Raw genomic sequence first — 17,691 nt, forward strand, 5'->3', positions numbered from 1 at the left:
TAGATTCACCACCCTTTGACCGAAGAAATCACACATCTCAGGTTTAAAGGGACATAACTCTATAATGAGGCTGTGCCCTTGGATCCCAGACTCACCTATGGTTTTCAGTAGGTTTCATTTTGATCCACCCTCATCCTTCTGACTTCTATTGAGTACAGGTCCAGAGTCATCAAACGTTCATCATACATTATGTCTTTCATTCCTGGGATCGTTGTTGTGAACCTCCTGTGGACCCCTCTCCAGGACTAGTACATCTTTCTTTCGATAACTGCTCAGACCAATGCTTCACAAAGCCTCAGCAGCACATCTTTGCTTTCATATTCTAATTCTCTCAAGACAAAAGCCTTTCTTACTACCAGCTCAACCTGCAAGTTAACCTTAAGGGAATCCCAGACTGGAACTCCCAAGTCCCTTTATGCCTCCGATTTCTGAATTCTACTCCAACTAAAAACAAAGTTTACACCTTTTCTCTTCCTACCACAATATACAATCTTACACATCTCTATCTGTTTTCCATCTACATTTCTTTGCCCACTCTTCTGAACTGTCCAAGTCTTTCTGTAGACTTTGTGCCTCTACACCACCACCCATCTTTGTATTGTTTGCAAACTTGGTCATGATGCTATCAGTTCCTTCGTCAAGATCATTAATGATTATATATGTAAGCATTATGTATTTGAAGATAAACTTTGTGGTCCCAATACTAACCTCTAAGGAATTCCACTTATCACTGGCAACCATCTTGAAAAGTACTCCAGATAAAAGAAATTATTGGTAGGGAACATAAAAACAGATGAAACAGAAATAGGAATTGCCTATATGGTCCATCAAGACTGATTGGCATTTAAAATCATAGTTGATTTTCCACCTTCAATCCAATTTTCTGTCTTATCCTACATCTCTGGATTAACAGTCCAAATATTTATTGATTTCAACTTGAAAATGCACAATGACTAAGCAACCATAGGCCTCTGGAAACCATAATTCCAGATTTATAACATCTGAAGCAACTACTAATTGGCATACCTTTAACATGGGAGTATAACTATAGTTCTAGACACTCAATATGAGGAAGCATCTTTTCGTTGCCACCCTATTAATCCTATTAGAGATAATATTTTCTTTGTTCCATCACCAGAATTGGAAAATGTGAATCTTCCTCTGAGTATCTCAGTCAAATAAAACATATAGATTATTTTAGACTATGCATTATGCATGCATTAAAAAATGATACAATGTTCCTCCAGAAAGTTATCACAGAAACCAATCCATGTACCATATACCAAGAAACCATGTGCTAATCTTGCAATTATTTTAATGATAAAAATAGGATTATGTACGAAGATCAAGATAATCACTAAAATTACAATAAGCTTGTATCCCACTCAAGGAATGTATGACAGATGTTATATGCTACTAACATTATTGTTTCCGTGGTATTGTTGATAGATTAACAACTATGACTTACCCAATCAATCCAACATTTGCTACCAGCTTCAAATCCATTCTTATGATTCCACCTTGGCCCTTAGAAGGCAGAAAGTTAGTCCTAAATGATCCGCCATGACCACCCTGGGCTACAATTAACCGATCCCCTGTTCGGTTCAGTTCACCTAAAGAAGAAAAACAACTTCAAATATTTAGAATAGCAACTGCAATTGTAACCATTAAAAAAAAATCACTAAGCTAACATTCTGGATCAAAAGGTAGAGGTAATTAGATGCAAACAAAAATTTCAGCAGCATCCAAAAGCCAAAAAAATCCAAAAGCAAGCAGGCTTTTCCCCCACATTCAAGTAGGCTTTCCTCACTGAGATTGGGGGCCCCTGGAACCAGGGGTAATGGGTAAGCTGAAAGGTTCCTACCTGATGGTAGCATTTGGACAAGAACTTTTAGGATGGGGAACAGCTTCTTCCCCGAGGCTGTAAGACTACTGAACTCCCTCCCAACACCCAGGTCTCATCACATATGAAGTGCCAGTGTGTCATAAATGCACCTTATTATTTGTTAATTAATTCGTAATATTATTTTTGTTTTATGTATGCACGAGTTATATGTACTGTGTTGTGCACCTTGGTCCAGAGGAACACCATTTCCTTTGGCAGTATACATGTGTATGGTTGAACAACAATAAACTGAACTTTAACTTAAACTTCAAGTTTAACTTAAAGCAGCTTCAAGTTCTTCAGCATCAACATCTCAGAGGATCTATCTTGGGCCCAACCCAATGATACAATCACAAAGAAGACATGCCAGTGGCTCTACTTGATTAAGAGTTTGATGGGGTTGGATATGTCATCGAAGTCTCTTGTAAATTTCTACAGATGTACTGTGGAGAGTATTCTGACTAGTTGTATCACCACCTAGTGTGGTGGCTCCAATGCGCAGAATCAAAGGCGGCTTCAGAAAGTTGTGCACTGTGCCAGTTCCATCATGGGCATAGCCCTCCCTATCACTGAGAAAATCTTCACGATGCAGTGCCTCAAGAAAGTGGTATCCTTCATTAAGGACCTTCACCATCCGGGAGATACCCTCTTCTTGGTATTACCATCAGAGAGGAAGTATAAGGGCCTGAAGATCAATTCTCAAAGATTTAGAACACCTTCTTCACCTCCACCATAAGATTTCTGAACAGTCCATTGTGACGAGAATACACATTAAATTAAGATGTTTGCTGGCCTGGGTTAGCATCAGTGACATCAGCAAGTGGTCTGCCACCTGCCCTCAGGGGAAGGAGAGATAAGGAACAATGGAGCAGCGTCTGGAGATGTGTAATGAAGGAACAGGGGAGAGAGAGCTGTCTGGAGCGGCTCCCCCTTTGAACCCTGAACTGTTTGAAGTGGTGGACAGGCGATGCCCCAGCAGGGGGATAAAAAGGGACAGGTTCGCTAAGGCAGGACACACGCCACCCGAGGTAACGAGACCCTGGAAGCGGTGCGCCTCTCACGAGTGGGTGAGAAGTACCAGACAACGACCAGGGTGGAAAGGTACGATCAGCGGGAACCCGGTGTGTGTCCGCCCTTGCCTGGGTGCCGGGTTCACTGCAGAGGATCGACCGCATCTGGATGAGGGGTCACAGTCAGTGACCTCAGGTGACATCACCAAGGACCCGCCCAAAAGTTGTTTGTGAGCCATCCCGCTGGTCTGTGAGTGAAGCCGTTCTGAATGATCAGTTGTTCCTGTTCTATCTCTCTCTTCCCCCCACGTTGTCCATCGCCATGGCAACGATTACTGCGAACTGAACTATTAACTGGACTGAACTTTGAGTCACTTTTAAATTTGGTCATTTACCCCTAGACAACGATAGAGCTTGATTGACGCTGTTATCTTAATTCTGTGCACGTATGGTTATCATTGCTGAACTGTTGCATTTATTATCCTTTCGATTACTGTGTTGCTTGTTTCTTTAATAAAACTTTCTTAGTTCTAGTAATCCAGACTCCAACTGAGTGATCCATTTCTGCTGGTTTGGCAACCCAGTTACGGGGTACGTAACATAAGTGGGGTTCTCGTCCGCGATTTTGAACGCTAAATTTGGGACGGAGTAAATTGATTGGGTTAAAATTCCCGAAAGAAAGAAAAGACAAACAGCAGAAATGGAGGTTGAGGAATTTATAAAGGCGCCGACCTTGGAGGCATTAGAGGATGCCAGGAAGTCGGAATTGATAGCTGTGGCCAAACGGTTGAATCTTGCTAAGGTGAAGTCGACAATGAGGAGAGAGGAGATACACAGAGCTATTGTAGACACTTTGTATCTAAAGGTGTGTTTCCCCAAGGTGAGCTGGGGGTGGTGTCTATTGAAAAACCTGCTGGAGACGCAGTACAGGTACAGCTTGAAAAACTGAGACTCGAGCACGAGTTCCGGGTACGGCAGTTAGAACACGAAGAGAAGCAGTTAGAAAGGCGGGAGAAAGAGAAAGAGAGAGAAAGACAGTTGGAGAGAGAAGAGAAAGAGAGGGACAGACAGTTAGAGAGAGAGGAGAAAGAGAGGCAATGGGAGCGAGAAGAGAGAGGGAAACAGAGGGAAAGGGAATTTGAGCTGGAGAAGTTAAAGATAAGGGCCGAGCAGGGGCTCGTGCCGAACCAAGGTGGAGGGTTCCGGGCGACCCAGGAGGTTAGGCTGGTTCCCCCATTTGACGATACCGACGTGGATCGGTACTTTCTCCACTTCGAAAAAGTGGCTATAAGTCAGGACTGGCCGAGGGATAAGTGGGTTGTTTTACTTCAGAGTGTACTGAAAGGGAAGGCCCAAGAAGCTTACTCAGCTTTGTCCACGGAAGATGCCCAGAGGTATGAGGTGGTGAAAGAGGCCATCCTCAGGATTTATGAGTTGGTCCCGGAGGCATACTGGCAGAGGTTCCGGAATGCGAGGAAGCAGTGGGACCGCACGTATTTGGAGTTTGCTCGTGAGATGCAAACATATTGTGAGCGTTGGTGTGCCTCGAAAGGGGTAGAGGGGGATTATGACAGACTGCTGCAGCTGATTCTGATTCAGCAGTTTAAAGGTTGTGTCCCTGAGGGTATGAGACCCTACCTCGATGAGAAAGAGGCAGCCACGTTAGCCGCAACTGCTAAGTTAGCGGATGAGTATGCGTTGACGCATAAAATGAAGTTTGCCCCGAGTAAAGGCTACCAGAAGGGTAGTCAGGACGGCGGGGAGAGTCCGCCGGAAAAGTCAGAAAGTAAGCCGGGGACTAGTGAAAAGGATAAGGTAGACCAGGAGCAGTCTGGTAGGAAGTCTCCTGGGGTCGTCTGTTATAATTGTGGGAAAGTCGGACACTTTGCGTCCAGGTGCTTTGCCCCAAGGAAGGAGACGGGGAAAGGAAAAGCGGAAATTTTGAATGGCTGTATCGAGCTGTTAAGCGAACCGCTAGGGAAGGACAGGTCTGAAAAAGTCCAGGAAGGGCGCGAGAGGTTTATCTCGGCCGGATTGGTGTCAGTGAAGGAGGGGTTAAAACCAGTTCCAGTGCGGATCTGGAGAGACACGGGAGCGTGTCAGTCACTAATACTGAAGAGTGTATTAGAGTTTAGCTCAGAGACTGAGACTGGGGAGGTAGAGGTCAAAGGTGTTGGGGAAGGGACAGAGTCAGTCCCTCTGCACCAGATACACTTACAGAGCAACCTGGTCTCTGGACTAGTCACGATCGGGGTGAGGTCCGAATTACCGATGAAAGATGTGGAAGTCTTGCTCGGTAATAACATCGCCGGAGGAATCGTGTTCCCAGTCGTGAGATTGACAGGTCAGCCTGCCAGCATTGAGGCCCCGCCCATGGACTCACAGGTTCATCACCGGCCCGCGATAGTGAATTTAGCTGAAACATTTCTGCCAACCTTGTATGAGACAGGGTATAGTGAGATAAGAGGTAGTGAGGGAGCTGGGACGGACGTAGCAGTAGCCAGGAAAGAATTTGTGCAGACGCAGGAGCAAGACGAGGGGCTGATGGTTTTTGCAGAGACAGCTCTCTCTGACACAGCCTTGACAAGGGAACTAGTAGGCTATTGTGCTGAGGAGGAAGTGCTAAGGAGAAAAGGGAAATCAAGTACAGTATCCGCAGATGAGGAGTGGGGGGTGGTGCAAAAGAGTTATGGGGATGAGGTTTTTAACATGGCCCACGAGGTACCCCCCGCTGGACATTTTGCGGTGCTGGAGGAAATAGTTGGTGGAATCATGAAAGAGATTTACCGGCTGCCCAGGGGGAAAAATGTTATTGATCATGACCGACGTGAACTGAGACTGTCACCGGCTTTTGATATGCTAACAAACCTAGTCGGTGTTGGCGTGGAAATCAATGAAGCTAGGGGCCCCCTGATAAGAGAAAAAAAACATTTTGGAAAGATTAGTATGGGATCGATCAGATGGGAGAAGGCTATTGTTTTGGCCAGGTCTACTGATAAGGTCTCTCCCTTAATCCCCGAACAAAGCGAATCTTTAGAAGAAGTAATTAAACGACTCGCGCCCGTGGGTTTGATTGTCCCGAGGAAATGCAAAGAACTGGGACGTTGGGTGATGTCTGTTACAATAGGGCGGCCTAGTAAACAACACCCATATTTTTTGAGTAATTCAGTAACTAAAGGGCTGATGAACACAGAGGTGTGTATTGGCAATTTAATACGGCTGTCTGAAGCCAGTTTGATAGTGAACCTTGAAAAAAATGAATTCGGCCACACGAGGGTCACTTACCTGGGAATTGTGGTGACACAGGGGCAGCTGGCAGTGATGCAAGCTACAGTGCAGGCTATCGCTGACCTCCCAACCCCGACAGACAAGAGGGCCCTCAGAAGGCTCTTGGAGACGGTGGGGTACTGCAGGAAGTTTTGCAATAACTCTGTGGTCAATACCCGTCTCCCTCCTACTAAGCCCTTGCGAGAGAAAATTGAGTCAGAATGGGACGACCCTTGTTGTTGTGGTCCAGGACAAAACCAAATGAGAGGTTACATTGGTCGCAATTCATCAGTGTTTTTGGCCACTATGAAGTTTGCTGAGTTGGAGCCTGGTCTAAGGGATTATTAATAACACGTGTAAAAGGAACAGAAAATGTGATGACTGTCTGTCAAGGTGTTGACAGCTTCAAACTCGCTGTGTTAGCCAAATAGCTGATAAAGATGTATATTTGTGTATGTATCAAATAATGTATTCATGTTTGTAATTTTTACCTCCCGGTAAAAATCCTTAAAAGGGGGGAAGTGTGACGAGAATACACATAAAATTAAGATGTTTGCTGGCCTGGGTTAGCATCAGTGACATCAGCAAGTGGTCTGCCACCTGCCCTCAGGGGAAGGAGAGATAAGGAACAATGGAGCAGCATCTGGAGATGTGTAATGAAGGAACAGGGGAGAGAGAGCTGTCTGGAGCGGCTCCCCCTTTGAACCCTGAACTGTTTGAAGTGGTGGACAGGCGATGCCCCAGCAGGGGGATAAAAAGGGACAGGTTCGCTAAGGCAGGACACACGCCACCCGAGGTAACAAGACCCTGGAAGCGGTGCGCCTCTCACGAGTGGGTGAGAAGTACCAGACAACGACCAGGGTGGAAAGGTACGATCAGCGGGAACCCGGTGTGTGTCCGCCCTTGCCTGGGTGCCGGGTTCACTGCAGAGGATCGACCGCATCTGGACGAGGGGTCACAGTCAGTGACCTCAGGTGACATCACCAAGGACCCGCCCAAAAGTTGCTTGTGAGCAATCTCGCCGGTCTGTGAGTGAAGCCGTTCTGAATGATCAGTTGTTCCTGTTCTATCTCTCTCTTCCCCCCACGTTGTCCATCGCCATGGCAACGATTACTGCGAACTGAACTACTAACTGGACTGAACTTTGAGTCACTTTTAAATTTGGTCATTTACCCCTAGACAACGATAGAGCTTGATTGATGCTGTTATCTTAATTCTGTGCACATGTGTGGTTATCATTGCTGAACTGTTGCATTTATTATCCTTTCGATTACTGTGTTGCTTGTTTCTTTAATAAAACTTTCTTAGTTCTAGTAATCCAGACTCCAACTGAGTGATCCATTTCTGCTGGTTTGGCAACCCAGTTACGGGGTACGTAACACCATTAACATTACCTCATTATTCCTCTATTGAACTACTTATTTTTGTAACTTACAGTAATTTTTATATTTGCACTATATTACTGCCACAATACTGCAAATTTCATGACACAAGTCAGTGATAATAAACCTCATTCTGATTATTTTGAGTATCTTTGCATTCTAATCACTACACATACTGATTTCTCAGAGGTGGTGTTGGATCTTTTGAAGAATATTAAGGTGGATACCCCCATGGCCTGATTGGATCTATCCCAGTTTATTGAGAGCAGTAAAGAGAAGATTGTTGAAGTCTTGACAGAGATCTTTGTATCCTCTTTAGTCATAGGCAAGTTTTCAGAGGACTAAGGAATAGCCAGTTTTGTTCATTTGTTTAAGGAGAGCAGTAGCAACCAAAAAACCGGAAAAGTCTTTTATTAGTGGTAAGGAAATTACAGAAGATGATTCTTAGGATCAGGACTTAATCATCTCTAAGAAAAGTGTGTACCAATTTGAAATAGTCAGCATAGCTTTGTGCAGGGGAGGCCATGTCTTACAAATGGAGTTACTTTAAGGAAATAACAAAGATGATTGGATTCCGGTAAGGCAGTAGTTGTCTACATGGGCCTTAATGAATCATTTAATACAGTCTCCTCATGGTTGGCTGATCCACCAGATTAAAACACATAGTATCCACAGAGACTTGGTAGCTGGAACATAGAATTGACTTGGCCATAGAAGACAGAAGTTAAGTGTGGAAGGTCGTTATTCTGACCAGAAGCCAATGACCATTAATATTCCATAGCGATCAGTGCTATATCCTTTGTTGTTAATGACCTGGATGATAATGTAGATAATATGATTAGTCATTTTCCACAAGAGATGAGAACTGAGAAGGTAGCCCAAGGATACAGTGGGATACAGATCATCTGGAAAATTGGGAACAGTGATGGTAGATGGAACTTATTCAGATAAGTATGAGATAATGCACTTTGGGAAGTTAAATTCTGTAGGACAAAGCTTGCAGAGAGATTTAGGCCAGTTAGAAGAGTGGGCTGAAAGATGGCATATGGAGTTTAATGCTGATAAGTGTGAGGTGCTACATTTTGGTAGGACTAATCAAAATAGGACATACATGGTAAATGGTAGGGCATTGAAGAATGCAGTAGAACAGAGTGATCTAGGAATATTGGTGCATAGTTCCCTGAAGGTGGAATCTCATGTGGATAGGGTGGTGAAGAAAGCTTTTGGTATGCTGGCTTTTATAAATCAGAGCATTGAGTATAGGAGTTGGGATGTAATGTTAAAATTGTACAAGGCATTGGTAAGGCCAAATTTGGAGTATTGTGTACAGTTCTGGTCACCGAATTATAGAAAAGATGTCAACAAAATAGAGAGAGTACAGAGAAGATTTACTAGAATGTTACCTGGCTTTCAGCACCTGAGTTACAGAGAAAGGTTGAACAAGTTAGGTCTTTATTCTTTGGAGCGTAGAAGGTTGAGGAGGGACTTGACAGAGGTATTTAAAATTATGAGGGGGATAGATAGAGTTGACGTGGATAGGCTTTTTCGATTGAGAGTAGGGGAGATTCAAACGAGGACATGTGTTGAGAGTTAGGGGGCAAAAGTTCAGAGGTAACACGAGAGGGAATTCCTTTACTCAGACAGTGGTGGCTGTGTGGAACGAGCTTCCAGTAGAAGTGGTGGAGGCAGGTTTGATATTACCATTTAAAGAAAAATTGGATAGGTATATGGACAGGAAAGGAATGGAGGATTATGGGCTGAGTGCAGGTCAGTGGGACGAGGTGAGAGTAAGTGTTCGGCACGGACTAGAAGGGCCGAGATGGCCTGTTTCTGTGGTGTCATTGTTATATGGTTATAGAGTAAATGGCAAGAACCTTGGAGTGTTGATGCAAGGAAAGGTTATGGCATTAAGTATATAAGTTAGTAGCAAATCATGTTGCTGCTCAATTAAAACAGGTTAGGCCCCATATGGAGTACTGCGTGCAGTTCAGTTCTAGCTATCACGTAACAGGAAGAATTTGGGGGCTTTGCAGAGGATGTAAAAGAGGTTTGTTAGGATGTTACTGGGATTGGAGAATACAAGCTAGAAAGAGAGACTGGGCAAACTTGGATTGTTTTCAGCATCCTGGAGGCTGGAGGCTGAAGGCTGAAGGCTGACTTGACTTGCGCAGGTGGATCCTTGATTTCCTCACTTGCAGACCCCAGTTAGTTTGGATTGGCAACACCATCTCCTTCACAATCTCCATCAGCACAAGTGCACCACAAGGCTATATGCTTAGCTGCCTGCTCTACTCACTTTACACTTATGACTGTGTGGCGAAGCACAGCTCCAATGTCATATTCAAGTTTGCTGACAACGCCTCTGTCATAGGTCAAATCAAAGACGGTGAAGAATCAGCTTATAGGAGGGAGACTGAAAATCTGGCTGAGTGATGCCACAACAACAACCTCTTATTCAAGATCCAGGAATTGATTATTGACTTCAGGAGGGAAAAACTGGAGTTCCATGAAACAGACCTCAATGGAGGATCAGAGGTGCAGAGGGTCAGCAACTTTCTAAATTCCTCAGTGTTATTTCAGAGGACCTGTACTGGGCCCAGCACTTAAGTGTAATTACAAAGAAAGCACAGCAGCACCTCTACTTCCTTAGGAGTTTTCAAAGAGTAAGCATGACATCTTAAACTTTGATGTGTGGTGAAGAGTATATTTACTGGCTGCATCATAGCCTGGTATGGAAACACAAATGCTTTTGAACAGAAAATCCTATAGAAAGTAGTGGATGTGGCCTAGTCCATCATGGATAAAGCCCTCTCCACCATTGATCATACCTACAAGGAGCATTGTCACAGAGAAACAACATCGATCATCAGGGACCCCCACCACCCAGGACATGCTCTCTTCTCGCCATCGGGACAAAGGTATAGGAGCTGGAAGACTCACACCACCAGGTTCAGAAACAGTTATTACCCCTCAACCATCAGGCTCTTGAACCAAAGGGGATAACTTCAGTCAGCTTCACTTACCCCATCACTGAATGTTCCCACAACCTATGGACTTACTTTCAAGGACTCTTCATCTCATGTTCTCAATACTTATTCCTTATTTATTTATTTATTATTATTATTCCTTTCCTTTTGTATTTGCTGTTTGGTGTCTTTTGCATGCTGGTTGAACACACAGTTGGTGCAGTCTCTTATTGATTCTGTTATGGTTATTATTCAATTATGGATTAATTTAGTATGCCTACAAGAAAATTAATCTCAGGGTTGTATACGGTGACATATATGTACTTCAATAATAAATAAGGGAGTAGAGATAGCCCAGGAAATCATAGACCAGTGAGTCTTACTTCAGTGGTTGGTAAGTTGATGAAGAAGATCCTGAGAGGCAGGATTAATGAACATTTGGAGAGGTATAATATGATTAGGAATATTCAGCATGGCTTTGTCAAGGGCAGGTCGTGCCTTACAGGCCTGATTGAATTTTTTGAGGATGTGACTAAACACATTGATGAAAGAAGAGCAGCAAATGTAGTATATATGGATTTCAGCAAGGCATTAGATAAGGTACCCCATGCATGGCTTACTGAGAAAGTAAAGAGGCATGGGATCCAAGGAGACATTGCTTTGTGGATCCAGAACTGACTTGCCCACAGAAGGCAAAAAGTGGTTGTAGACGGGTCATATTCTGCATGCAGGTCGGTGACCAGTGGTGAGCCTTAGGGATCTGCTCTGGGACCCTTACTCTTCGTGATTTTTATAAATGACCTGGATGAGAAAGTGGAGGGATGGGTTAGTAAGTTTGCTGATGACACAAAGGTTGGAGGTGTTGTGGATAGTGTGGAGGGCTGTCAGAGGTTACAGAGGGACATTGATAGGATGTAAAACTGGGCTGAGAAGTGGCAGATGGAGTTCAACCCAGATAAATCTGAAGTGGTTCATTTTGGTAGGTCAGATATGATGGCAGAATATAGTATTAATGGTAAGATTCTCGGCAGTGTGGAGGATCAGAGGGATCTTGGAGTCCGAGTCCATAGGACGCTCAAAGCACCTGCGCAGGTTGACTCTGTGGTTAAGAAGGCATACAGTATATTGGCCTTCATCAATCATGGAATTGAATTTAGGAGCCAAGAGATATTGTTGCAGCTGTATAGGACCCTGGTCAGACCCCACTTGGAGTACTGTGCTCAGTTCTGGTCGCCTCACTACAGGAAGGACGTGGAAGCCAAAAAAAGGGTGCAGAAGAGATTTACAAGGATGTTGCCTGGATTGGGGAGCATGACTTATGAAAACCGGTTGAGTGAACTCAGTCTTTTCTCCTTGGAGCAGCACAGGACGAGAGGTGACCTGATAGAGGTGTATAAGATAATGAGAGGCATTGATCCTGTGGATAGTCAGAGGCTTTTTCCCAGGGCTGAAATGGTTGCCACAAGAGGGCACAGGTTTAAGGTGCTGGGGAGTAGGTACAGAGGAGATTTCAATGATAAGTTTTTTACTCAGAGAGTGGTGAGTGTATGGAATGGGCTGCCGGCAATGCTGGTGGAGGCAGATACGATAGGGTCTTTTAAGAGACTTTTGGATAGATACATGGAGCTTAGAAAAATAGAGGGCTATGAGTAAGCCTAGTAATTTCTAAGATAGGGATATGTTCGGCACAACTTTGTGGGCCAAACGGCCTGTATTGTGCTGTAGGTTTTCTATGTTTCTAAATTTACTTTGAACTTTAAAAAGATGAGGGGCATACATAGGGTAGAATAACTCTTTCTCCAAGGGTGAAAATATCAAATAGGATTTGTGCCTGGAATGTGTTATCATGGGAAGTGGTAGAAATATGCATGACAGCAGTGTTTCAGAGGCACTTGGACAGGCACATGAATAGCAGTGGATGGAGGGATATACACCACAAACAGTCAAAGGGTTGTTTTAAATTGCATGTTCCTGTGCTGAACTGCTCTATGTTCATACTCTATTTATTTTCATGTCCTCAAACTTGCAAACATTAAATGTGACCTAGTCACTCAACCTGGGAATGGTTGAATAGGAAAAACTAGATCCCAAACATCACTGCTGTTTGCTCTTAATATGAGAATTATCCCTAATTCTAAATGTTCTAAATTTGATCAGCAACCTCCTTTACTAAAACCTTTTGAAAAATTTAAATATACAACATCATTAATTCCTCCTAGCATCTGACTGTTCAGAAATCCAGATAGTCCAGCATCTGCTTTCTCTTCAGTCTTAGATGGGTCCGGAGTTCAAATGAGGTATGGGGCTACTTTATCAGTTACACCTGTATGCCTGCTTGTTAATGCAAATATTTAATCATTTAATCAGGTGGCAGCCACTCAATGCACAAAAGCACACAGATGTCCAGTTGTTGTTCAGCCCATACATCAGAATGAGGAAGAAATGTTAACTAAGTGATTCCAAGCGTGGAACGATTGTTGGTTTCTGAAAGGGTGGCATAAGTATCTCAGAATATGCTAACCTCTTAGAATTTTCATGCACAACAGTCTCTAGAGTTTACAGAGAATGGTGCGAAAAACAAAACACATCCCATGAGCAGCAGTTCAGTGGGTGAAAGCAGCTTGTTTATGAGAGGTCAACAGAAAATGATCAGACTGGATCTCAGCAAAGATGCTTATATCAGGATGTTTTTTTATCTACTATAACTCAGCATTCAATACCATCATCCCCTCAAAATCAATCAAGAAGCTCCAAGATCTTAGCCTCAATACCTTCATGTGCAACTGGATCATGGAATTGCAGATCGGATTGGCAACAAAATCTCCATCAACACAAGTGAGCATTACTGTTGTGGGCCAAATCAAAGGTGATGAATTAGCATACAGGTGGGAAAGTAGTGTCATAACAACAACCTCTCACTCAATGTCAGCAGAACCAAGGAACTGATTAAAGACTTCAGGAGAGGAAAACCAGAGATCCATGAGCCAGTCCTCATCAGAGGGTCAGAGGTAGAGAGAGTTGCAACTCTAAATTCCTGGGTATTACTATTTCAAAGAACCTATCCTGAACCCAGCACAAAAGTGCAATTGTGAAGAAAACACAACAATGCCTCTACTTCCTGAGGAGTAAGCGGAGATTCAGCATGACATCTAAAAATCTGACAAACTCATATAGGTACGGAGTACATTAACTGGCTGTCACGCAGCCTGGTATGGAAACACCAGTGCCTTTGAATGGAAAATCTATAAAAGGTAGTGGATTTGGCTCAGTCCATCATGGGTAAAGCCCTCCCAACCACTGAGCACATCTACGTGAAATGCTGTTGTAGGAAAGCAGCATCCATTGTCAGAGATCCTCACCACCCAGGTCATGCTCTCTTCTCGCTGCTGCCATCAGGTAGAAGGTATAAGAACCTCAAGATTCATACCATCAAACTCAAGGACATTAAGCTCTTGAATACAGATAACTACATTCACTTGCCTTATCATTGAACTGTTCCTACAACCAATGATCTCACTTTAACCACTATGTATCTCATTATTTCATGTTCTTGTTATTTATTACTACTTATTCATATTTGCATTTGATGATTTCTGCACTGTGGTGGATCTTTCATTGATCCTGTTATAGTTACTATTCTACAGATTTGCTGAGTATGTCCACAGGAAAATGAATCTCAGGGCTGTGTATGGTGACGTATATGAAGCTGTTAGGAAGACAACAGTAACTCAAATAACAACGTGTTACAACTGTGGTGTGCAGAAGATCATCTTTGAATGTATAAGTCATATCTTAAAGTAGATGGGCTACAGCAGCAGAAGATCACACCAAGTTTCATATTGTACCTAATAAACTGGCCACTGAGTGTAATTTATAGTAATAAAAACCATAATTTATATGCAAAATAAGTGGAACTACATCAGTTCTAGTAATTGTAATTGCAGAGTTCAGTCGCAAAAAGCATCATAAGAGAATTTGTAAAGACTAATTTAACAATCTGATACTCAACTGGATAAATGTTACTTAGAAAAATTATACTGATATTACAATCAATTTTAACATAGGATTTCTTACCTATTATTTTCCCATTATCATTAGTGATTGAAATTCCAACTGGGCCATAAATTTCACAGTCTTTTCCCTTTGCACCTTTAAGTGATCGTATGCTAGATGAGAAAGAGATATAGTTAAAACTTGAGTATTCAACTATTCCGAAGTTGGGGACATTTAACATTTATGCTACTTTCAATGGCTTCCTATTTTTCGCAGCTACATCCTCACATAATGAAGAAACTCAACTCAGAGATACCTTTGTTACTCGTGTGTCCCTTATTTAATATATTCTTTGTAGGCCATTATATTTACTACCCTTTTGTGAAACTTCAGTATTTTTGTGAGAAACAGAATTACAGGAACAAAACTTGCCTTTCATCTTGATTATTATTTGTTCATATTTCTGTTTCACTACAGCAGCCATGTAATTTAAATTCAAGTATATTCTCTAAAATGGCCTAGAAGCCAATTAGGGTCGGAGAATAAATGCCAACATTGCCAACAACATGCCCTTCCGTGAGCAAATAAATAATAATATCTTGTTTCAAGGAACTGGTGCAACTAAATGCCAATCAAACTTGAAAGTTGTTTGCAAATAAAATTGCATACTCGTATGAAAATATAGCTTGCAATTTTATTCCCAAACAACTTTCAACACCCCTAAGGCAGTCTATAAGCTGATGAAAAATCTTCTGAGTTTACCATTTGTATTATTTATCATAGATTTCTCTGGTTCCAGTTTTAGTTTTTTTTATATAAAACAACAGACTACTTGTGTTTCTTTTTCACTGTAGATTATTAAGAACACAATGCAAATACAGACTAAGACTCAGTGAGGATGTTGCATTTTTCCAAGAAGGCTTGTAAACATTTATTTATTTGTTTGGAGATACAGCACAAAACAGGTCATTCAGCCCTCCAAGCTGCAGCATCCAGCAACAAAGAACACCACAAGACCAGCATGAGGACTCCAAAGTCCTTTTCTACCTTGGATTTTTAAATTTTCACCCCATTTGGAAAATAGTCTACACCTTTATTTCTTCTACCAAAGTCCATAAACATACATTTCCCAACAATATATTCCATCTGCCACTTCTCTACCATACTCCAAAACTGTCCAGACTCTGTGCTTCTTCTGTTATCCAAATCACTGATACATAACATGAAAAGAAACAGTCCTAACATAGACCCCTGAGGAAGTCCAGTAGACACCAGCAGCCAACCAGAAAAGGCCCCCTTTATTTATAGTTCTTGCCTCCTGCCAGTGAGCCAATCTTCTCCCCATGCTAGTATCGTTCCCGTAATACCATGACCTCTTATGTTGTTAAGCAATCTCATGAGCATTAACCTGTCAAAGGTCGTCTGAAAATCCAAATAAATAACATCCACTGACTCTCCTTTGCCTATTCTGCCTGTTATTTCTTCAAAGAATTCCAACAGATTTGTCAGGCAAGATTTTCCCTTAATGAAGCCATGATGACTTTGACCAATTTTATCATGTGCCTCCAAATATTCTAAAACCTCATCCTTAATGATTCCAAATTTTCTCAACCAGTGAAATCAGGCTAACAGGCCTATAATTTCCTTTCTTCTGCCTCTCTCCCTTCTTAAAGAATTCTCCACAATCGGTCTCTTTCAGAACCCTGGGGTACAGTTCATCTGGTCCAGCCGACTTCAGATCTTTCAGGTTCCCGATCAACTTCTCCTTAGTAATAACAACTATACTCACTTCTGTCCTCTGATGTTCTCGAATTTCTGGCATACTGCTAGTGTCTTCAACAGTGAACTGATGCAAAATACTTGTCCAGTATCTACTCTTGCCTCTCTTTTACTCTTAATATATCTAAAAAAAACTTTTGGTATCCTCTTTTATATTATTGGTGAGCTTACCTTCATAGTTCAACTTTTCTCTCCTTATGGCTTTTTTAGTTGCCTTACATTAGTTTTTAAAAGCTTCCCAATCCTCCAACTTCCCACCAATTTCTGCTATATTATATGCCCTCACTTTTCTTTTTAATGCTGTCTTTGATTTCCCTTGTCAGCCATGTTATCTCATCCTCCCATAAGACCATAAGGCATGAGCAGAATTAGGCCATTCAGCCCATCGAATCTTCTCCACCCATTCCATCATGGCTGATCCCAGATCCCACTCAACCCCATACACCTGCCTTCTTGCCATATCCTTTGATGCCCTGATCGATCAGGAAACTATCAACTTCCGTCTTAAATATACCCACAGACTTGGCATCCACCACGGTCTGTGGTAGAGCATTCTACAGATTCACTACTCTGTCTAAAAAATGTCCTCCTTATCTCTGTTCTAAAAGGTTGCCCTCTAGTTCTGGATACCCCCACAACAGAAAACATCCTCTACACATCAACCTTATCTAGTCCTTTCAACATTCAGTAGGTTTCAATTAGATCCCATCACCGTGCCCCACTCCCCGCATTCTAAATTCTAGTGAGTACAGGCCCAAAGCTGCCAAATGCTCCTCATATGTTAAGCCCTTCATTCCCAGAATCATCCCCCGTGAACCTCCAATGACAACACATCCTTTCTGAGATATGGGGTCCAAAACTGTTGTCAAGTGTCTGACTAGTGTCTTATAAAGGCTCAGCATTATCTCCTTGTTTATATGCTATTCCCCTTGAAATAACGCCAACATTGCATTTGCCTTCTATACCACAGACTCAACCTGTAAATTAAGCTTCTGGGAGTCTTGCACGAGGACTCCCAAGTCCCTCTGCATCTCTGATGTTCGAAGCTGCTCCCCGTTTAGATAATAGTCTTCACTATTGTTCCTTTTACCAAAATGCATTATCATACATTTCCCAGCACTGTATTCCATCTGCCATCTTTTTGCCCATTCTTCCAATATGTCTAGGTCCTGCTGCAATCGCTTTGCTTTTGCAGCATTACCTCTACCCCTCCACCTATATTTGTATCATCCGCAAACTTTGCCACAAAGCGATCAATTCCATTATCCAAATCATTGACAAACAATGTGAAATGTAGCAGTCCATATACTGTCCCCTGAGGAACAGCACTAGTCACTGGTAGCCAACCAGAAAAGGCCCCCTTTATTCCCACTTGCTGCCCTCCTGCCTGTCAGCCAACATCCATGCCA

At 42.6% G+C, this 17,691-nt stretch overlaps 1 protein-coding gene across 5 annotated transcripts in view; it reads right to left on the reverse strand.

Moving 5' to 3' along the window:
• gtpbp10 (GTP-binding protein 10 (putative)) overlaps nucleotides 1–17,691 on the reverse strand; it is a 66,248-nt gene that overhangs the window by 26,004 nt on the left and 22,553 nt on the right. For all 5 annotated transcript variants that reach the window (XM_063044169.1, XM_063044170.1, XM_063044171.1 and 2 more), the window contains 2 exons: nucleotides 14,585–14,676; nucleotides 1,469–1,613 (listed from right to left, as the gene is read on the reverse strand). In XM_063044169.1, coding sequence (XP_062900239.1) covers nucleotides 1,469–1,613; nucleotides 14,585–14,676 — 237 coding nt within the window. The remainder of the gene's footprint in view (nucleotides 1–1,468; nucleotides 1,614–14,584; nucleotides 14,677–17,691) is intronic.

The sequence above is a fragment of the Mobula hypostoma genome, chromosome 3 (genome assembly GCF_963921235.1).
Source record: "Mobula hypostoma chromosome 3, sMobHyp1.1, whole genome shotgun sequence".
Taxonomy (NCBI): domain Eukaryota; kingdom Metazoa; phylum Chordata; class Chondrichthyes; order Myliobatiformes; family Myliobatidae; genus Mobula; species Mobula hypostoma.